This window comes from Chiroxiphia lanceolata, chromosome 3 (assembly GCF_009829145.1).
Source record: "Chiroxiphia lanceolata isolate bChiLan1 chromosome 3, bChiLan1.pri, whole genome shotgun sequence".
Classification (NCBI taxonomy): domain Eukaryota; kingdom Metazoa; phylum Chordata; class Aves; order Passeriformes; family Pipridae; genus Chiroxiphia; species Chiroxiphia lanceolata.
Window position 1 is genome coordinate 72,257,875 of NC_045639.1, and position 23,505 is coordinate 72,281,379.

At 38.0% G+C, this 23,505-nt stretch overlaps 1 protein-coding gene across 1 annotated transcript in view; it reads left to right on the plus strand.

Annotated features, from left to right (window-relative positions):
- The window catches only part of PREP (prolyl endopeptidase), a 97,585-nt gene that overhangs the window by 9,184 nt on the left and 64,896 nt on the right, over positions 1 to 23,505 (plus strand). Inside the window, exons 4-7 of the mRNA XM_032682680.1 lie at positions 2,055 to 2,185; positions 5,053 to 5,262; positions 6,467 to 6,588; positions 16,267 to 16,372. Coding sequence (XP_032538571.1) covers positions 2,055 to 2,185; positions 5,053 to 5,262; positions 6,467 to 6,588; positions 16,267 to 16,372 — 569 coding nt within the window. The remainder of the gene's footprint in view (positions 1 to 2,054; positions 2,186 to 5,052; positions 5,263 to 6,466; positions 6,589 to 16,266; positions 16,373 to 23,505) is intronic.

Below are 23,505 nucleotides of genomic sequence, written 5' to 3' on the forward strand. Positions count from 1 at the left end.
AAAGGGATGAAATGCCTGTTAACTTAGTAACATCTGAAGATTGTTTTAGCAATTGAAAAAGGTAGAGGGAATAAGCAGCCGTTCTTAATTGTGGGAAACACAAATAAGGTTTTTCAATATTTTCGATTTGTTTGGTCCTGGTTGAGTGGTATGCCAGGTATGTTTTCACCATCATCCATGGATCATGAGAAAGAGCAGAGGATGTCTCATTGTCTTAAGATTTCTGCACAGATATTGAGGGAAATTTGCTTTAGTTATCTGTGCTGTGGGGAAGTTGTAGATATAGATAGAGAAATTCTGTACTATATGGGGTTTTGTGAAAGGATAATGTGGGCAGTGAACCCAAGCTGATGTTGATTTCAATTGTCACAGGTGTGGCTCAGCATGTCAGTGTATAGAGGTGTCAGGTTTAAGCCCAGAATTAGTGGAGATTTTTAGGACAATGCTGCATCCAGGGAAGTATGCCTTATTGAGAGAGTCAGGCAAAGCTTATTAGTTTGTATGTGATGCATCCAGCTGTAGCTATGCTGAAGCAGATTCTAGAGCAGGCCTGGTCAATGACTGCTCTGGATTCTCTGCAGTGCAAACGTGTCTGGGTGTGGTTACCTTCAATGCTCTTAAGGCTTGATGTTGCAGAAGTGCTCATGGCAGTAGTCTTCACTACAAGATACAAAGTCTTAATTTGATGCAGCTGACTGTCCTCCAGGAAGAACACTTACGCCAGGAGCTTAATGTGCTTATGGTTTACGACACTTTACTCTGATTGTAATAGATGTCTCTTTGGTCTTTCTGAGTGATACTCAATTTCTTGGCATGTGCTGAAATTAAATCAGAGCAATGTAAAAATAATACAACCCCCCCCTATATTATGGTGTTTGAGGCAATCAAGAGGGCTTTACCAAGTTAAGTAACACTAAGTAAGGGGTGAGGGAAGGAACTGTTCTGTTTGAAGAACTGTCCAAACTTCCCATGACACTTAAAAATTCTTAAATTTAATTACTCCGGTTTAGTGCTGAAGAACAGCTGATAAAGGACATTGTCTCAGGAGTTCTGCAGAATCTGCATACAGGAGTACTGGGAGGTGCTGTGCCTGTCACATTGTTTGAGGTTTGCTTCCTATCTTGTTGCCCAGCATTGCAGAGGTGAAATAGACAAGAAAATGCCTGGTCAAACTGAAAATTACTTTTCTTTTCGTTCTGTTTTTTTGAGTCTTTCAGTTTTGCACTTGCTGAACATTACTGTTACTACTTGAGCGTATTACTAGCTCAGACTGTTAGCCAGGCCTTTGTGAGTACAGTTTCCCCTTCTTGGCCTTACCAGGTTCCCATGCTTGTATCCAGGTACTGGTTGGTCTTAGGGGATAGATGAACTTATTTTTAGATTTGAATATTGCCCCATAAATTCCCCTGTTCCCCCAGGTGAGGCTGGTATTTGGTTTATTAAGTCACAGGTTTGTGTAGTAAAGTTCTGAGAAGGAAGAAAAGTGTAGTACCTCTGTCTTGTGTAGAATATGGGTATTAATTTCTTTGAGGTCTGTAGTGTTTTGTGATGTGAAGAGTATCACTCGCTAAAGACAATTCTGTAGCTCTTACAACTCTTTCAAACACTGTTTTAGGGACATTGATAAATACAGATGAAATAGTTTTGGTTCTGTTTCATTTGAACGTAAGTCTACCACCCAATATGGACTGAAAGCAGCTATATGAATGAAAAAGTTGAAAACATAAGGAATGGGAACATGTGCCAGTTCTTGTAACAGGGAAATGCTGTGGCTGCCAGAGATGTTTAACACAGACAGTAATGTCAAGTTTATAGTATACTAGGCATTCTTTGAAATGCACTGTGGCAAATGCAGCTTTTTATTTTTAAAAAATGGCTTGGATGCATCCTACGGTCTCTAGCCATGATTCCTGCTCTGCTGCGGAGCTTGTGTTTCCCTTATATATTTATCTGCTTTTATTTCCTTCATGACAATCTCATACAAGTTTTTTTGTGCTTGCCTAACTGAAAATCAAGAGTTTTCCTGCTTATTTTCCCCTCTTGTGTTCTTTTAGGTATTTTCACTTTTACAATACAGGACTGCAGAACCAGCGAGTTTTATATGTACAGGACTCCTTGGATGCTGATGCCAAAGTTTTTCTTGATCCAAATAAGCTTTCTGATGATGGCACTGTGGCTTTACGAGGTTAGTGACACCACGGTTCTCAGTCTTCAGCAGAGATTGGAAATTTAATCAAAGTAATCACAGAAACCATATGGGGATTTATATAGTGTTTCAGAAGAACACTTCTAAGTCTACACTGTATCAACAATTAGCTTGGTTCAGTTTCATTGTGCTTTTTTTTGCAACTCTGTAGCAGCCTTCCACTGAAATATGAACAGGTCTTGAGGCTGTCCATAGAAAGGACAAAAAGTTTATGTATTTTTATTGACAAGTTGTCTTAAAATTGTATTTTACGTCTTTAACACAAGCCACCAAATTAAAAAAGTAAGAGACTGTGAAGGAATATGGCATTAAGTTTTATGAGAATCACAAAATTTCTTGTTTTCACTAGGGCTGTAATTTCTGTTAGCTGTCCCCTTTCCCACTTGCTAGTGGCTTAATGTAAAAGCAAGATTCTTGTATCTAGAAGTCCTATAAGTTTGTTCAAGGCCAGTTAATAAAAACAGAGGACAGAAATAGTGAATGTGTCTCTAAGTGTGACCTAGTTGAAAAGAATCAGTGTGGCTTTTTTTAGTGAGAAGTCCTGCCTTGAACTATAGGTATAAGGAATTGGGTTCATATGTTTTTAAAAGTCTTACGGCAAAATCTTCTTCCAAATGCATTTAGAAAACCAACAGCCGTGTAACCAGAGGGAAAACTCATGGTGTGGATAAATGATTGATTTAAGGGCAGGGAAAGGAATTACTGATGGGCTGTCAAAGTGGAAATCACCAGTAAAGTTCTGTTAGGGACTATGCTAAGACTTGCAGTGTTCAGTACATATTAGAAAAAGGAGTGAGCCTTGAGGTTGCAGAGTTTGGTGACAATACAAAGTTATTCCAGGTAAAGGCTGAGGAATGGCTGCAGAGCTACAGGAAAACCTTAATAATAGTGAGTGGGCAATAAATTGTCAGGTAAAGGTCTGTGTGCAGATAATTAAGTGGTGCACAGGGGGCAAACAGTCGTAATCTCATTTGTAGAGGGGAATGGATAGAATGAACTCTCGAGCTGCTATGATCACGTGACCCCCATGCTTAGACTGTAATACATAGTTCCATGAAAATGTCAGCCTGCTTCTCAGTAGAAGCCAAACAAGCACATCAAATACCAATTTATTTGTCAGGGAGAAATTAATCCCTGGAATTGTTCAAGGAACGACTGGATGTGGCACTTAGTGCTATGCTTTAGTTGACAGGATGGTGTTCGGTACAACTTGGCGATCTTGGAAGTCTTTTCCAACCTTAATGATTCTATGATTCTATGAAATAGAGTACAGAACAGAAGACATCATTTCATTGGCAACCCTGGAGTTTATACCGTAGCATGGAATACTAAATATGGTTCCAGTCTCCTCAGCTCAAAATGGGCTCTGAAATACTGTTTGGAGGAGAGCAGTAGGAACGATCAAGGGTATGGAGCAAAAGTCAGAAAAAACTGAGTATGCCTGGGTCAATCAGCTTGGAAAAGGGACAATTTAGCAAGGATATAATAGAGATCTACAGAATCATTTGTGGCATAGAACATGGACAGAGGAAATAGGAGTTGATTAGTTGGGTTTTCTATTTCGGGAATGAGGGGATATCAAATAAAGGCAATGGGAGTTGAGTCCAAAGCAAACAGAAGAAAATTACTTTAAACTGAGAGTAGGTTTAGATTGGCTATTAGAAGGAAGTTCTTTACTGTGAGGGTGGTGGTGAGGCATTGCAACAGATTGCCCAGAAAAGTTGTGGATGTCCCATCCCTGGGAGTGTTCAAGACCAAACTCTACAGGGCTTTGAGCAACCTTTTTCTTGTGGAAGGTGCCTACAGCATGAGGCTAGAAACCAGATTATCTTTAAGGTCCCTTCCAACCCAAACCATTCTATGGTTATAAGATTGTTCTTATTCATGTAGGCATCACATTGTGGTTACTCCTGAGGACAGCTAAGTGGAATTTTGCTCTGAATCAGTGGCCACTCCTATGTTCTTATAGGGAGAATAGTGAGTGCACAGTAGTACCTCTCAAACCTATGATGTCTTTGAAATACGACTTTTTTTTGGTCATTTTTTGGTGAATACTTTCAGGTCCGTACAGGCCTATGATAGTTCAGTCTCTTGACTTGAATTGGTTTGCAAGTAGTGAATTCCATCCTTATCAACTATGACGGAGGCTCATCTGAATTTTTTTCAGAATTGTGTTTTCCTCACAGTTTGGGTAAAGTGAGGAGATATCAGAGGTCTTATCTGAGAATACTAGTGATTAATACATTTGTGTACTAGTGGCAAAGCTTTCCAGTTACTTCAGTTTTCGTGGTTTTACAGCATCTAGTTTTCAGGGACTCCATTTTTTAAATGGTATTTACATTATTTGAGGATACATTGCTTGCATCGCAGTTTCTGTGGGCTTCTTTGGTACTGTTTCTGTCTAAAAATACCACTTTAAGTTCTCTACCTGTGTCCATTTTCATTTTCCAACTCTTCCCCCCAGACTCAGGAAAGTAGAAGAAATATGACTCAAATCATAATTTAGATGTTGAGCATAAGTTATGCTACTGAACATGAATACTTACTGAATATCCTTGCCTAAACTTGGATCTGTGAACAAATTGATAAAAGTGCTGTGAATCCCAAGTCATAGCAGATGTAGTTGCTTGCACTGTCTTTTAGAAAATAAACCGTCTTCTCTCAGTGTTTGGTGAACACAGTTCTTTTAACTAGTATCCCAATTTTATCTGTTTTCCATTGGGATTTGTCTAACATGTAGTAGATGATAAAAAGATGTGTGGCAAAATAACAAGCACTTTTTTGAAAATACTGTTTCCTCGTGCTGCTTTTCGCTTCATCTTGTTTCTTTCTTTCCAATTTCCTAGGTTATGCATTCAGTGAAGACGGTGAATACTTTGCATATGGCCTGAGTTCTAGTGGCTCTGATTGGGTTACTATCAAGTTTATGAAAGTAGAAGGTCCTGAGGATCTTCCAGATACACTGGAGAGAGTTAAATTCAGTTGCATGGTATGGACCCATGATGGGAGAGGCATATTCTATAACTGCTATCCAAAACAAGATGGGAAAAGTGATGGTAAGTATGAGTTTGCTAATTGCATGCTATGTGGAAGCAAAATGACCTTTTCACTACATTGGTGCAACAAATGTTTCAGTTTATACTGAAATAATTAGCTGTACTAGTTTATACAGTTAGAGATCAAACTACACCTTGTATGACCAAAGCCTGTGCTCAGTTACTGTGAGTATCTTCTTTTCTGCCCCTGTTTTTCTTTTAAAAGTTTGGTGTTCCTTTTCTTTTTGTCTGGAATGATTTACTTAGCTTTCATACAGGGTTCTATTGGGTAGAATTAGATGTCTGGTGACAGCTTACTTAGATCTTTCCCCTTATGCATTTGTGTGGGCATAGGTGAGCTGGTTTGGGATGCTGACCTGATGAATAGTTATCTGACGCATAAGGCTTTTGTTATTCGACCAGATTAATTCATCTGTGGTTCACAGTACAACAACACAAAATGTTTATGCTAGCAAAAGTCAAGGAGCAGCAGACAAAGTGGAATAAATTGCTGAGAAACGTCAGCAGGAAAGGAATTTAGCAGCTCTTACTATAAGGCAGAACTACTGAAAAGTTTTCTGGAGCTGTGCTCTTTGTTAAACTGGAGAGAACCTGAATTTTGCCTCTGTGTTTGCTCTTGAAGCCTATCATTTTGCCAAACTTGCAAGATAGATACCCACCTTTTTTTTTGTTGGGGTTTTTTTACCTCATATTTGTAGTTCAGAAGCTGGAGCGTTGGAAAACATTGCAAGAAGAAAATTAAAAAAAAGTTGTAACTCCTCAGTGCTTTAAAATACACCACTTTTATATTTTCAACAGATGGAAATATGAAGGTTTTTAGAAATGTTAATTAGCAGTAAATCTCTCCTTAGTTGCTCAGGGTAAAATGGGAGTGAAAACATCATTAGAGAGGTTGTTTTTCCTTGCTTTGCTTGCTTGTATTTCTAGAAAACAAAGCTTGAAATGATAAATATTAGATGTGAAGAACATATTATCAGCAATAAAAGGAAAGGGTAACTGTTTGAAGAGGTTTGCAGTGTGAAGTTTCATTTTGTTTTGGAGGAGGGTGTTTGGAGGGGAATGGCTGTAGTTTGGAACCATTCCTAGTTCTCTCTGCTGAATTTCTCTTTCATATGCAAAGGGATACGATGTTTCTAAGGGTTTCATATGGTTATTGTTGGATTTCTTTGAGAACTAATTGGTTTAAATATCTACACTTCACTAGGCACTGAGACCTCCACTAATCTGCACCAAAAGTTGTATTATCACGTATTAGGAACTAACCAGTCAGAAGATATCCTATGTGCTGAATTTCCTGATGAACCAAAATGGATGGGTGGAGCTGAGGTATGGTAAACATCCTGCAGCTTGTCATTGTCATGTTCTGTGTTTCAGATTCTAACTGATAGTAGGTGTTAAATGGAAAACATTTTATTAAAAGAGCATGTTTTATTAGTGTTGTAGAGGTGACAGTTGAACTAAGAATCGTTGATTAAGAATTCCCAAAAAATTAGACTGCCTAGTTTGCTTTAAATCACTCCTCCAGCCTGTAATGACACAATCTCATATGCTTTTTCTTCATTGAGGTCATTCTGCCTGATACACATTCCAAGACAGAGAAGGATCTTTTGAGAGATAATGTGTCACTGTTCTTGTTTCTTCTTCGTTGATGTTTAGCCCTATGTTTAGCAAAAAACTTGTTCCAATAATCAGCATATCTGGATATTCCCTGCCGTTTATTTATTTTGTTTATTTTCGTTGTGTCTTTCCTGAAAAATAAATATGTCTATTCTGCTTAATTAAAGAATGGAGACATACAGGTCATCTGTTAATACTGTGTGCACAACTGGAGAATTCTGGATTTCCCTGCAAAAACTTTTATCAGCACAGATAGGGTACAGACTGTGTTGTTGGAAATGGAACCAGTGACTGCTGCTGGAATTGATTTCTTAAGCTTATTTTGTTGAACTACTACTATATAGTGCAAAGGTTTTGTAATTAATATATGGTTTATTCTTCATATTAGGTTTAACAGTGCTCAATTCAGTGTACTAAGTGCTATTGGAATGGAGTTTTGGTCATTCTGTTTATCAAGGAACTGATGTTTTTCCAGTGGATGAATACCCATTGTAATACCTTGCATTCTCCTAGCTACTATGTTTAATCAATACATTTTGTTTCTGTATAGGGTCTTTTTCGGTCTGATGCTTTTGATAAATATGAAGTGTTTTTACTCTGATTTGAGTCCTAGACTACTTTTCCCTGAGAGTGTCCCTCTTAAAAAATTTGATCATCAGTCTGTGTCACTTTTCAACACATTGACCCATGAAAATGTTGGTGGGAGTCTTTTCTGTGGGCTGCAAGAAAACAGATCCTTTCAGAGAATTTGAACAGTGAGATTTAAAATAAGACAGTGAGTGAGAACATGAAGGGCTTCCCAGCAGAGTGATGACACTGAGCTTTCTCTATACAAATCAGACTTATCTGTAGGTTCTGTGAATAACAAGAACCTTTTTTACACAATCTGACATATTCATGAAATGTACGTTTAACATCTGACCTGAATATCAGTGTAAACTTGCAAACAGGGCTTTGGATTTTTTTTTTTTTAATTTTCAAAAACTAGTCAGTTCTGTTGAGTTTAACTGGCAATAAAATGGAATTTAGAAATCATTATCCTTATTTTCCCCTAGTTCCATAAATAAATGGGCTTTCTGTTGGTGACAGATGTCTTGTAGTGATGTATCCACTGATTCACATGAGTGATGTTCATTATTATTATTATTTCTTTCCAGTACCATGAGCTAAACTCTACATGTTGTTGTGAAGGCAAATTCATTTTCCATGGGGGAGGACTGTTGCAGTCTGATTCATTAGGCTCTTGCTGTAGAAGGGGAAGATGAAAGAATATGGTACAGCTATGAGTTCTGAAACCACTGGAGTTGAAACAGCCCCATAACTCTTGGGAAGGTGGGGAGGGTGGTGAATAGAGAAAACGCCTCCCTCCTGTGGGTTCTTGTTTAATGAATTTATATCATAGAATGGTATGGCTGCTTATGACTGTTTTCTTGACCTCTAGGAGGCATAAATGTCCAGAGATATTCCATTCCTTAAATGCTATTTTAAGGAGTGGTAAAACCGAGATCCACCTCAGTAAATAATCATGAACTTATCTAAGTGAGAGTACTTTGAAACAACTGATATTCTGGGGTTGTGCTGTGAGCTCCAGCTGTAAAATATGGCTCTGTTATAGTGATACTAATGAAAAAATGGGTTTTAATGGCCAGGAGAAAAAGTATTCTGCAATAAAAAAACTCAAAACCAAATTAAACAGTGCAATTGCAAAATGTGGTTTCATCCTTGTGCAGTAGGTCAAAAAATCTTCTTTTCAGGCCATTCCAACAAGTTTTCTGGTGAATTTTTTAAAGTGTTTGAGAACATGGAAGACCACAAAGTAATGGGGAAAAGTTAAAATATTGTTAGTAAAAATCAAATTATATCGCTTTTTGGTGCTTCCTTGGTGCTGATATGCTGCCATAGATTTTAAAATACACAGCTCAACATGCTGTGAAATGAATGCTTTCATGCATTCCTATCAGATAAATAAATAAATGTTTTAATTTTAGCGGCCTTACTGGTCCAAATAGGTAGAGCCCCCTCTATAAACTGGATTCTTTTTATGTTTTACACAAGCTTCAATGAAAACAGTTGGATTATGGTGTAGGAGTTCTAATCTCAACTACCAAACCTTTCTCTATGGTGGGGGTAGAGTTGAAACTTTTATACTCAGAGCAGAATTTGCAGGTCTCGCAACCACTGGGCCAAGAAAGAGAAATAGAAATTCCAAGCTTGCAAGTGAAAAGCACTGAGAAGGAGATCCTTCAGAGACTGCAGCAGTAATAATGTTGCCACGATACTTCAGAAAAAATGAGTAATCTCAGGTACTGTAGGAAGTCAGAGTGGTGTGTATTCTTAATGGAGAGAAGAAACTAGGTCACTGATGAGGACAAAAGAGGCTTGTATAAAATTCTGTCAGCTTAATATATGTACAAGACAATATGCAAGAAAATAGCTTCGGGGTTTTTTTTCCTCATTACACATTCAACACCAACCCCAAGTATGCTTGATATAAACAAAATCTGTAGTGCTGAAAATGGTATTGGCAGAGAAATATATATATATTTCCAGTTCTTCACTTGAAGGGATTGCATGTTTATCTGTTTGTTTTTAGTCATATATATAAGTTTTGAAAAAGAGCCTATGAAACCTTTTTTTTTGGTTTAGAGAAAGCATGTGCATTTCTGGTACAGATTCTAGGATGATGGGGGAGTTGGGAAGAGCAGGGATGGAATTTAATTGAATAAACATCCCAGTAGAGGGCAGTCTGCTATGAAGATTTTTAAAACCTTTGCAATGTCTTAGCTACTCTGGAAAAAGGAACATCCCATGCTTCTCTGATTAAGTGGCATGTTCTTGCTTCTTCTCCGGACTGACTGAGCATATCTCTCTTTCACAGACAGGCTGTTATTCTCAAAGTTAAACAATAAGTTATATAAGAGTCTTTCACGGCTGGTAGTGTTAGAAGTCCCTATGGTACTGGCAGGAAAGTAAACAGGAGAGAAAGGAGGGGGCGAGGGGAACTCTCCTGGCCCTATTCTGTCAGCAGTAAAACAAATACAATTTTTCATGTTGTTGTTTAACAAGCACTGCCTCTGAATTGACTTTTTTTTTTTAATTTTTTATTTTGTATTTAGAGTTGTCACTTAACATCAGTGGCTCTTAACTAGGGAGGTGATCTTGCAAATGAAATTCAGAGCACAGAGGGGTAAGCTGTGCTAGGAGAAAGTGTGCTGGCTGTGGTGTGTTTTCACTGCAGGAACATTGACGTGCAGCATGCTCAGGGGAAGAGTGAGTAGCATGGAGGGGAAAGGCTGAAAACATTGTCAGCTTGCTCAAGTGAGACATACTGATGGTTAAAACAGGGCTGTGGGAATTTTTCTAAAGCCTTACACTATCTTTGTCAAGCCTGGATCTGGAATAGAAGCCTACTATGACTATCTTCCTGCAGCCCTGTCAATAGGTCTGGAGAATTTTACTAGCAAGAAACAGCCAGGTAGTAGTTTTATTATTTATTTATTTTACTATAAGCTGAAGGCCATAGTAAAAGTTGTGTGTGATGTTTCTGACATCAGAAGCTTACTGATTTTATTCTGGCTAGACTTAAGAAAGAGAATGGATGTAAATATGCATGTACATATTACTGGGGTCCTCTTCTGAACAGGGCTGCCTGGTGTCCTGTTGGAATTGAAACAGTTGTCAGCCCAATGATCTAGGGTCAAAATCCCAGTTCTGTGGCTCTGATAGGGCTCCTTCAACCTCAAACTTAGCAGAGGCTCAGAAGAATATGGTCAGAATAGAAAGGCTCTTTATACCAGCACATGATATCCAAAATCTCAGAAGAAAAACCCAGCTGGAATAAGGAATTTAAATTAATGCCCAGGGCAAGTTTTCTAACCAGGGAAGTGGGTGGATAAAACATATCAGGCTGTCATTTACAAATAACCGTATCCATGCCCTGCATAAAGTACGTTGGGTCTGCTCTCAGAATGTAAGTAGTTTCTGTTGGACCTGATCCTGAAATTATGCAATCCTGTGATCACCCATCATGATGGCTTCTGAAATCTAGTCGATTAAGCCAGTACTCTGCAAATAGAAAACAAAACAAAGCCTTTGCAGCCTGAGAGTACCAGCTTCGGGTGGCTTGGATTGTTCAGATGGTCCCAAGAGGTCGCTATTTGAAAGGGAGTTCTTGCCCCAGTCCTCAAAGTCTCAAAAAACTGCTAGAACATAAAATGTGACAGGAGGTATGTGCAAACTTCAGTGACTTACTGAAACCACTGCAAAGATAATGTCAAAACATAGCTTTATGTTCCTTTCATTAAAAAAACCCAAACTACACCTCTTCCCTCCCCAAGAAAAAAAAAAACCAACCAAAAAAACTCCAACCCTTCACAATCATTTTATCGAATGAAAAAATTTAGATAATAAAAGTGGAGTTTGAAAGGCTGGGAGATTACAGTGGGGGTTCTTTGTGATCATGCAGGCAGATCTTTGTGGCATGGGAACGTGCACATCTGTGATATTAGAACACCTGAGGCTGTTCAGACAGCATAATTGCTCTTTACTGATCAAATGTTTCAGCAAATTCTACAGAAATTTTTTCTTTTTTTTCTGTAGAAGCCATGTGCTTTTTGGTTTTCTCTTTAAATAACAACAGATAGGTAATTTCTGCACCAAGTGAAATTTTTCTTGTATGTGAATTCTTCTTAGTTGAGTCATATTCAGGGTTAGTGTTATGCAAAAGTGCAGTATATATGTAAAGTTAAGGAAGTAACTGATGTTATGACTGTTTTATTGTGGTGACTAGGTACATCCCTAAATGTGGATTTAAAAAAAAAAAAATCTAGTCAGTCACTCTGTGTTTTTAAGCTGTTACATCCATAGCATATAGTGAAAATTGTGGCAATGTTAAAATGCAGCTTATTGATGCAATGAGTTTTTAGTTCCTAGTTATTAAAGCCATGCATTGCACAGTTGCATCTCTCTTGCCACCCATCTTTCTTTCTCTGGATGCTTTCATCTTCCATGGCTGAATACATGGAGTTCAGTTAGTAATTTGACCTTTTGGCTCTGTTTGAAAGCTTTGATTCTGTCTGTGATTTTTGTGAACTTCAATGTTTATTTTTTTCTATGAGATTGATCTGATGTATTTCATTGGAAATGCGTTAGATAGCAATGCAAAGGGCACTAGTGCATGAAGAACAGTAGTTTGTCAAATAACCACAGATGAAGATCAGGCTGTAGATTATCATGATGTTAATGTCTGCAGTTAAAGAAGAGAGTTTATCTTTTCCTCAATACAGGCATATTATCTAATAACTGAATTTTACTTTTTTAATTTTTAGTACATTGTTATGCAGAAACAAATTATGCAGTAATTAGAGTTTTTTCCCACCTTGAAAATAAAAAGGGGAAAGGCAGTAAAACTTGTAATTTATCATCTTAAAAAGGAATGCCTTAGTATGATACTATGTACTCAAAGGGCCCCTATTTGTGAACTAAGTATAAAGAACTCTTCCTTGTCCTAAATCTGGCAGTGGTGATTTTCCAGGTAGTGTTCAAAGATCTTGCATTAATAGTCACTGGGGTTGCTGGCATGCACATTACTTGGAAGTAGAGCACTCTGATGTCTGTCCTATTGACATTTTAGTTGAGGGGTGATACATAAAGCCAGGAAGTCTAAAAACCACCTGCCTTTTCCTGTTCATTCTTTTTGTTGTTGTTGTTTGTTTAATTATGTATGAATTTTTGGTCTGAAATGTGCTGCTACTAGACAAAGTATTTAACTTTGCTTTTGCTGTGGATCCTAATAAAGCTTTGGCATTCCTTATATTGGCTTTTATGATGAATCAATTGGATTTTGTAATGAAAGAAAATATTTAAGTGATTACAAGATTCCTTTTACTAATTGGGCTTTAAATAATTTTTCTTATTTTGATAATCATTGATTTATTGAAGTTGCAGGTAAATCACTTCATCTCTTAATGCTTACCTAAGCAGTGCTTACTTTTCATCAAACTGAAGAAAAACAGGTAACATTGAAACAAAATTGCTATGGGGAAAAAAAACAATTCACAGAAAATACTCCACTATAAACTAAAACTCCTCTATAAAGGTTTTACTTTAAAGAGTTTGATGCTTGAAAGATTAAATAAAATAGTACTTGGGAGCTCAGCTATCTTAATGATACTGCTGTGCATGTTGGTATGGTGTAATGATGGTCATAACAAATGTTTAAGAAATAATAGATATAACAAATTCAAAATTGCCAAGTGACTAAATGGCAGTAGTGAAACTAAAAGCTATGTACCAATGTCAGCTCTTTGAAATAATCCTTCCTTTACTAGTGCCCAGTTAGGGATTATGTGTTATGCTGATAAAATCATTGTTATGCTGAAGGTTTTTCAAAGCTCTAATTGAAAGGCTACAGGATCTTTTCTGTCCTGCTTTGACAGATCCTAAATGTTTTGAGAGTTGCAATTGCTTTATAACCTCCTTACTTTTACCAGTGGGTGTTGTTTGAAATGATAGTAATTATTTTAATGAGAGAAATGTGCGCTGAGTGGCATTCCAGAGCTCCTTCAGAAATTATTGAAATGTGTTTCCTTTTCAGTTTAGATGGGGGAAACCAGGTCTGACATTACAGCTGTCTCCCTTATGCTGAACCATGAATGCATTCTAAGATTTGACTGAGATGCTAGTGTGAAATTTCAGTTCATAAATTTATGAGCCAAGAACAAGGATTGCAGTTCAGCTCATGAAGATGATGTAGCAGTATAAGAATAACCCAAATGGTAGTTGGTAAATCCTATTTCCTTTTGCCATCCTGAAACCCAGGATACTGTCTGTTTACAGTATAGAGTCAGTGGCATTCAGGCTGTGATTCCACATTCGTCAGTGCTGCAATCTGAGCTGCCTTAAGCAATCTCTGCCCGTATTATTCATGTTTCCAGCTGCTTGGTGCAGTGTGCTAGCTTGGCCATTTGTGCAACTGCACAATGAATGGACCAAGATAGTAATATGGCAGAGGGACTTCTTTTATTATTTTTCTTTTTTTATTGTGTTTTGTCTTTTTATTTCCTCCTTCTTCCCCTCCTGGATTCTTTGTTTTGTTTATTTTAGAATTTTTTTTTTTAAATTTTTTTTTGTTTATCATGCTATTTTTTCAGCTGGATCAGTTCCCCAGACTGGTTTACTTCACAAATGGCAGATGCTTGTACTGACATGACATGGGGAATGAGCTTGCGTGGATACAAGCAAGTATAGCAGTAGGAGACCTCCTACTGCCAAGATACTGCTGCCAAGATTTGCTCACCAAACTGTAACTTTGCAATGTGAATGTCTAAATCTGTGGTATAATGCTAAACATTTTAGCATGCTGCAGTCAACTGTATCTTGTCCTGTTTCTGTCAAATTCCTTTGGGTTATAGAATGCACTGATGTAAGAATAGCTTTAGACAGACATAATTGGTATCCCACCAGCAAGATGCATTGGGAGTTCCTACTTCAAATTAAACATAAACTGATACCAACTCTTAACCAGTCCAGCTGGGAATAATGAAGGAAAAACTCATTAGATGTACTCAGATTTGCTGTCATCAGAGGTTCTGAATTGCCTTTGTAACAACATCAGAAATTTGCAAGTCAGTGTACTTTCTTGGGGAAAGCAATCGGTCTTCTCTTAACTGTTTAATTCACAGTATCAAAGAACAGATTTACGCAGGTTCTGACTGTGACTGAAAGAATTTTGTGTGTCATACTTTTGAGTTTAACTGAAATTTATATTTCTATATACCACTTAAATTACTAGATATGTTTTTTGAGTTTGTGAGGAAGAAGAGGAAACTTGGTGCTTTTACGGGTATGGACGGATGTTTAAGCAGTGTATTGCAGTAATTTTCTTAATTACAACTGACACCTTCAGTTATTGTTTCTCTAATAAAACACTTATGATGCTTCTTTCAAGAAAGATCACCTAATCTTGGCTTCCTTTTCTGGATAGACTCCCTTCTAGGAAGGAGGAAACAAAATGTCTCAATTTTGCAGATTGCCCTATTAAAGCTATCTTTGCTGTTTCATATAATGGGGCTTTTTTTTGGTCCAGTAGGAATCTTAGGTGTTCTTTTCTTTTCTATTTGTGTTGTGAGATTTCAGCTCTGTAGACATTTTTTAGTCATATAATTAGCTGTTAACAAAATGCCTGTAAAAAATACAACTTGAAAACACTCATTTGGGGCTTGTTTTTGTTTTGAGGGCTTTTTTGTTAGCTTTCATACACTGACATTTGTCTCTATTCTACTAGGTCCCCTTCTTGTGTCTTCAGAACTGTGGATTTGTTTGAATAGCAGTATCATTAGAACCTAATTCTTTGGAAATTTATTTTGCTTGACTCATTCTACGGATATTTTGCACAACTAATGTTAAAATATTAACCAAAATATGTCTAAGAAGTAGTGACAATGTATGAATAAGAATCCTTTGAAGATTCTTTGAAGGCCAAGTGGAAAGTTGCCAGAACCCAGATTCATATTTTTTGATTAGGGGTTTAAATTTCCATTAGATACTGTCATGTTAGGACAATATGGACGGGAAACGGCCTGTGTCAGCTCAGTTCATTAAACATCTATGGTACTTACGGAATATGCTCAAAACAGCTCAGTCAGAAGAGGGAAACTTTAAGTTGATGGCTTCTTGTTACTTCCTGTCTTTCGTTGTTGGGCTTGCACTTTCAAAAGCTTTGCCAGGAAACAGAGTATGTTTGCAAAGCCCAAGTAGCAAGAAGGATTCATTTTGAAAATTTTATCGTGTGTTATGCATGAGCAAAAGTGAACCAGAAGCTTCAGAAAATTTAGAACTTAATGCTCGTTTAACAGCAGCACTAGATTTTTGTGTGTGTAAACGTAATGAAAAGGTCAAAAATCAAAATTCTGAGTGTCATTTAGTGTGCCACAGTAGGCAAAGCAAGGGCAAGGAGGTGCTCCAGGTACTGGAGTAGAGATTGCCCTGCAGACTGTGCTGAAGACCAAGGTGAAGCAGGCTGTGCCCCTGCAGCCTGCGGAGGTCCACAGTGGAGGAGATATCCACTGTGACTTACTTAGACACCTTATTAGCTGGAATACATTTAATAAAAATAAACTTTCTTTGTTTTAATTCATGGTGAAAATAAACAGATAGTGCTGTTTGGTTTTGATCTCCTGAAACGTTAGCAGACTGTACTTACTTTATTTATTGATGTGATAAATGTGGGTTCTTGGTGAGTTCTCATATTCCATACGTGTCTGTTTACTCAACTAACTGTAGAAACAATTCATTTTTTCCTCGGGGTTTAGGTAGTAACTTCTCAAGTTAGACTTTTTTTTTCTCCAGAGGATGAATTGTCTTTGATTTTTCTGTAACTTCTTATAGGTGTCGGATGATGGTCGATATGTCTTGCTCTCTATTAGAGAAGGCTGTGATCCAGTGAACAGATTGTGGTACTGTGATCTACAAAGAGAATCTCAGGGTATATCAGGTATGTGTTTTCTTGCTTTCTAAGTTTTGCTTCATTTTAAGGCAATGTAAGACTTGAATTACTTTGTTTTAAATATATGTATTTCAATATGCGTATTGCTTAACCTCCTTAATGCAGAGATTATGAGAAAAAATAAACACTGCTTCCTTCTGCTAACATTCCATTTGCTGTTATATATCAGTAGATGGAAAAGTGTTCATAGTTCTGTGGTTTGTTTAAAACGTCTCAATGAAAAATCGATGTAATATAGGCAACCTTACCCAGTGTATGTTTCATTTCATTCTACCCCACTAGTACTTTTCCATGTTTAATTTTTTTTTGTATTTTAAAATAATTTAATTTAATTTAATAATTTAAAATAATTCATGTCTCCCTTCAAGCACTAATAGCCTTTTTTCAAAAAAACATAACTGCTTTATAGATAACATTTTTTTCTTCATATAGTACTAGGAAATGAACAAAAATCCTCTAATTTTGTTTTGTAGCGACATTGTTACTACAGTAGAAGTATCTGCTCATACTTCGAATACACTTTCATGGAATGTTCCTTCCTTGCTTTCTAGTTGGATTAGTGTTTGACTTTTGTGTATTTGGCTTTTTAGCCTCCATGGTATGGGATGAAAGTATGGCACTTTGCTCCATATGGCTGTTGTTGATGGTTGGCATAGTTAGCTGTTTTATTGATTGGTGGGTTTGTATTTCCAGAGTATTGGATTACTGAAATGTCATCTTCGATATGTGCTTTGTGTACAACACAACTCAGCTTTTTTTGATTCTTTGCAACTTTGTTTTTATTAAATACTGGATCTCAAGAAACTTCTTCTTTTGTTTATTAACAGAATATTCCAGGCTTAGGAGTGTGATTAGGACTGATAGCAGCTTTGCAATATGGAGTGTATAGTTCTGTTTCACCTTGCCTTTATTGCACTAGGTGGTGGTTGTGTTCTTCCCTTAGTTCATCATCAAGTCTTAGTACAATATTTTGCATTTTGGTGAGTTTGGTGTTACTGATGATAGTTAACAGTTTTATACGCCTTTCTGGGAGTAATTTTTTGAGACATGTCACACACTCATTTTGTAAAGGATATTTCTTAATTACTTCTAAACTTGTCTTGAACAACTTTTGTTGTTTAATGCCCTCTTGAGTGCAGGAAGTTGCAGGCCTAATCAAAGTCATTACGTGCTTTCTGTGCAACTATATTTCAAACATAAAATTGTGTAGATAAACTGTTTAGTATAGTGAAGCATTTTTGTAAATGATAAATTGCATTGTCATTCAAGTTGACACTCTCCAGCTGGAGACAGAATACATGAAAAGCATAGCTCTCCTCCCATATTCACCCTCCCATTTGTAGAGACACTGGACAACTTTGAAGAGAATACTATCATCAGGCCTTGAAATGACCATGGATGAGATAACGAAGCATCTATTTTGTACTACCTGGTATAAGGTAAACCTACAGTTTAACCTTTTCCGGGCTTGAAAATGCTTCTTTAAAAAAGTGTTTTCTCTGAACCAGTCTTTGATTTGCCTTGCTACTTGTTTGTCGTTGGGTAGGAGTTATGCAATCCTTCAAATTTCTCCCTTTTTGCCTATAAAAGGAAAGATCTAGCTGTTAGCATTTGCTTGCACAAATTCCCTATTCTATAAAGTTAGGAACTCTCCAGATCTGTCTCACTAAGTTGCCAAGTGAACTTTCAGTACAAAGACTCTTCTTTACCCATATCTTTTTACCTCCACGTTAGTAAGCACAGGCCTAACAGTAAATGTCTGAGATACTTCCTAAAGTTGATCTTCCGTGAAACTGTAAATATGCTGAACCACCGGTCCTTCAGTTTTTGGTGGCCAGAGGCAATAAGTTGAGCAAGCAGTAATATATGTAAGCTTAATTTTTGGCTCTATCAATCTAGCCCACAAGAGGTGTAATTTCAGTTCAACTTTTAATTTTCTGAGACAGCAAGTGTAGAACAGGTTGCTTGTGAAGTTAGGAGACATTAATGCCAAATTTCAGTTAAGCTGTTCTAGACAAGTAAATGAGCAGCTCTGGAGTAGTGGAGTTAAATGGCAAATCTGTTTGTTAAGACTTGCATTTAACTGCCGATGGTACAGGCTGCTCAGTAATATATCAAGATATGTTCAGATGGGTTAAGTGATGCTTAGAGAATTATGTATAACAGAAGCATATTCTTAGCAAAACCATGAGATACAAAAATACTGGCTCTTGTTACGCTATCTTTGGAATGCAGTGTTAGTACAAGGGTCTATGTAAGTATCAAACTATACCTCATTATGAAATTTTAGGAGAATCGAGTGACTTTGAAAAGTATCTCTACTTTTAAAACATGTTACGTGATCCTTCTGTCTTTTGGAACAGACTTTATTTATGAGTAGATCTCATACCTTTGGTGACATCTAAGATAGTTCTTGCCTTCAAAACTATTGAATGTTTAATCTATGACTTTTTACTTGAACTGTGTACAACTATATATTTGTTCAAGAAGCCATTCTAGTGTTCAGAATACCACATCTTAGTTTTGAAAAAAAAAAAAAATACAAAGGAAGAAAAAAGTAGGATACCTAGTGCTTTTCCAGTCTCCTTGGTGGTACTTGATATAGATAAATAATTAGATTTTCAAGCACATTTTTTTCCCTACTTGCTCTTTTAATCCAGGTTGTCCAAGAATACTCTAGTTCTTTAGAAAATTTTCTCTTTATGTTATAGATCTTTTAAGTCTCAAACCTCTTTAGACTTATACAGAGACAATCAAACACAAAAAGCAATGAGGCCTTTTCAAAAGGTAACAGTTATATTTTACATAGAATCCATTAGTTATACCACATGTTTCTTTGTAAGGAAGTAAAAGCAACTGCTAAGCAAAAGCTAATGGGTGAGATTCAAATTTTTATTTGAATACGACTTGTGGCAAATTGAATAAGTTTGTGGCAAAACCCTAATTATAGAATGACATGCTTCAACAGATTGTTTTCAGTGCTCCTCTGTAGCCTATATTGTTTATAAAATAATGTTTCAATCATGTAATCATGGATTTATCTTTTTTAAAATATTTTGTGTCCCAAGGTAAACATATCACTGTGTAGTTTGAATTGCTACATATAAAACCAGGAGTGAAGAAATCTTCGGTTACTTAGACTTGCACAAAAATGCAAAGAACTGATTCTTATCTGTGACTTATTAACTAAAAAATCTATTTCAAACTGTTATGTTAACTACATCAGGGACACCTTTCTTGATTTTTGATTGCTAGTGGTGATTTGTTTTCCTTTGACAGAAGGAAATCAGATATCTTCATAATTTAAAGAATTTTCGTTAAAAAGAACGTGTTCTCATAGTCAACAAAACCATCCACTGAAAAGTGAATTTGTTTTCCTTCTAATACACTGAGACCTTGTGGAATTAGCTGCAGTTCTGTTACTGTTTCTTAGAGATGATGGTTGCAATGATAAAAGCTTCCTATTTGACCACTTTGCAAACAAATGACTGTGAAGAACTCAAGAAGTTCAGTGTGGCAGCATTAGTACTGACTGCCAAAATGCCAGGTGGTCATCTGCAGGAAAACTGCAGGAATGTCTATTGAAATGCAATTCCTTATGGATATAGATCAATAGTTCATTTCCAAGATAAACTTGTATTTTTGCTGGAAATATATCCATATTTTGTGACTTAAGAAAAGTAATTTGGAATACTTTGTCTAAATTATTTGATCTTGTCTAATTGCAGTGTCTTCATTCTTGTTTTGTGGAGTATGAAAATACAAACTGAAACCCACCACACTAGGGAACTGTAAGAGAACAGAGGAAAATATATTTGACCTCTTCAAAGAATGATGTGGAATATTTTCATAGTGTGCCTCTTAATCAGTAGTGGTCTCCCAAATCTGACAAAAATCCAATTTCTAGGGCCAGTAGGTTCCACATATCCTAAGAACACTTCCACTTGATGAAGTCTTATGAACAAGCAACATAATTAATTATTGCTGTCCTTATAGGTTAAAAAATGAACTGAAGGCAGCAAAACATCCATCTGACATCAGTTTATAATTTGTACCTTTTATATTGTATTTTCTGAAAAGGAGAAGTGTGAGATACTTGGCTCCCCTCTGCAAAGGTCCCTGTCAACATAGCCTCTGCTCTGAATTGCTATTGCTGAAACAGAGACCTGGCACAGAATTCGCAAACAGAAGTTTGGATGGAGCAATGTAGCCATAGGTGTATTTGTGATGTTCTCAATACTGTCCTTGTGCGGAAATTCCCAAGCCTTTCAGATGATGGCAGTTTGAAGCATGTGTTCAACCAGCATGGTTTAGGAGGGGCAGGTCCTGTCTGACCAACCTGATCTTCTTTTAGGATCAGGTGACCCGCCTGGTGGAGGAATGGAAGGCTGTGGATGTGTCTACCTGGACTTCAGTAAAGCTTTTGACACCATCTCCCACAGCATTCTCCTGAAAAAGCTGGCAGCCCACAACTTGGACAGGGGCACTCTGTGCTGGGTCAGGAACTGGCTGGAGGGCTGGGCCCAGAGAGTGGTGGTGAACGGTGCTGCAACCAGTTGGCAGCCAGTCACTAGTGATGTCCCCCAGGGATCAGTGTTGGGCCCAGTTCTGTTTAATACCTTTATTGATGATCTGGATGAGGGGATTGAGTGTACCATTAGCAAATTTGCAGATGACACTAAGTTGGGGGGCGTGTTGATCTGCTGGAAAGCAGGAGGGACCTGGACAAGCTGGAGAGATGGTCTGATTCCAGCAGGACGAGGTTCAACAAGGCCAAGTGCCAGGTCCTGCACTTTGGCTGCAACAACCCCCTGCAGCGCTACAGGCTGGGGACAGAGTGGCTGGAGAGCAGCCAGGCAGAAAGGGACCTGGGAGTCTGGACTGACAGGAAGCTGAACATGAGCCAGCAGTGTGCCCAGGTGGCCAAGAAGGCCAATGGCATCCTGGCCTGGATCAGGAACAGGGTGGCCAACAGGACCAGGGAAGTGATTCTTCCCCTCTACTTGGCGCTGGTGAGGCCACACCTGGAGTCCTGTGTCCAGTTCTGGGCCCCTCAGTTCAGGAAGGATATTGAGGTGCTGGAGCAGGTCCATAGAAGAGCAACAAGGCTGGTAAAGGGACTCGAGCACGGGTCCTATGAGGAGAGGCTGAGGGAGCTGGGATTGTTTAGCCCAGAGGAAGCTCAGGGGAAACCTCATCACTCTCTGCAACTACCTGAAAGGAGGTTGTAGCCAGGTGGACGTTGGTCTCTTCTCCCAGGCAACCAGGATAGGACAAGAGGGCATGGTCTTAAGCTGTGCCAGGGGAGGTTTAGGTTGAATATTAGGAGAAAAATTTTTTACAGAGAGAGTAATCAGACATTGGAATGGGCTGCCCAGGGAGGTGATGGATTCACCGTCCCTGGAGGTTTTTAAGATGAGACTGGATGTGGCACTTAGTGGCATGGTCTAGTAACCACGACAGTGTTGGATCAAGGGTTGGACTTAATAATCTCGGAGGTCTTTTCCAACCCGGTCAATTCTATGATTCAGACTTCCCACTGCTTCATTGTAGGGATGGCATACATTGCCTATGTAACTTAGAGACTATATCCATACAGTGACAGGTTGGCCACAGCCTGTATTCTGACTCTGAAACTAAGAGGAGTGTGCCACCTCACCTCCATGTGTCAAAACTCTCTTTCTCCAAGATATCATAACTATATCCAAGTTGCCTGTTGGGAATGATTTTGGCAAATACTGTCCCCCAAACTGTGATTGCATGTTGTCTGTTAATTGGCAGAGACTAAAAATGTGAGGGGAGATGTGGTAGTAGAGAAGTTGGAGCCTGTGTCTCAGCTATATATAACATATATATATATATATGTAAAACCAGATCGATTTCACATGGCAGCCTGTTCTGTGTTAATTTCTTGTGCAGTGAGACCTGAATTACCTGGCCTTGATTAAAGACTCCCTGTCATGATGTGTTTCCAGATGAACTATTCAAGAGCTGAGATGATGGATGTAAGTGAGGAAAGGGAGCAACAGAGTTGCAATTTGCCTGCATGAAAGTTATGTTCCTTTAGGAAGCAGTGGTTGCAGAGTGAGAATGATAGTAATTGCTATGATGGTAATGACTGTAATAATGAAGTTGTCTTAAGGTAAAAGTAAACTGAAAAGGTGGTTTCCATCTCTCCTTCTCTCTGTATATGCACAACTGATATCTTTCACCAAGCACAAATTTATGAGGTACAGAAATGTTTAGGTTGGAAGGGACCTCTTGAGTCCACCCCCATTGCTCAAGCAGGGTCAGCTAGAATGGGTTACCCAGGACTGTCTGATTGAGTTTAGATTATTTCTATAGATATTCTCCACAACCTCTCTGAGCAACTTGGTGCCAGTGTTTGACCACCCCACAATAAAAAGTATTTTCTTGTGCTCTGATTGAATTTCCTTTTTTTTTTTATGTCTACCCACTGCCCTTTGTTCAGTCAATGTGCTTTACTGAGAAATGTCTGGTTCACTCTTGCTTATTCCCTCCCATCAGGTATTTATATGCACTGATAAGATCCCACTGAGCCTTCTCTTGTCCAGATTGAAGTCAGAGCTTCCTCAGCCTATTCTCAAATGTGCTCCAGTCCCTTTGTGACCCTGTGCTGGGCTTATTCCAGTAGTCCATACCTTACTTGTACTGTGTATGGACGAATGTCTTCTGTTCCTTATTTGCAACCTGCTTTCTATGGAAATAAGAGATACTTAATCCCACTTTACTTTTTGAACCATTGTCTCCCAAATGCAATCAGTGGTAACGGAAAAGCCAGAGTCCCAGTGGTCCAACTCTCACAGGAACCTGTGGGAGGTCAATTGACCAGAGAGAGGTAAGAGCATAAGCTTGTGGCATAAACGTAATCTTGTAACCTTGAAGATTCACTCAGATGAACAACATTATGGATGCCTGAGATGTGGAGAAGGCTTCAGATGAAATTTTTGTCATCTTGGTCTTAAACCACTTTCAGTCAAGATTCTGTCCCCTGTGGATTATCAGAATCATGAAAGTCAACGGAAGTTGTCCTCCAGTTGTGATATTCATAACAGCTCTCTTCTCAGAGAATCTGTGTGGATTCTCAGATAAGATGATAC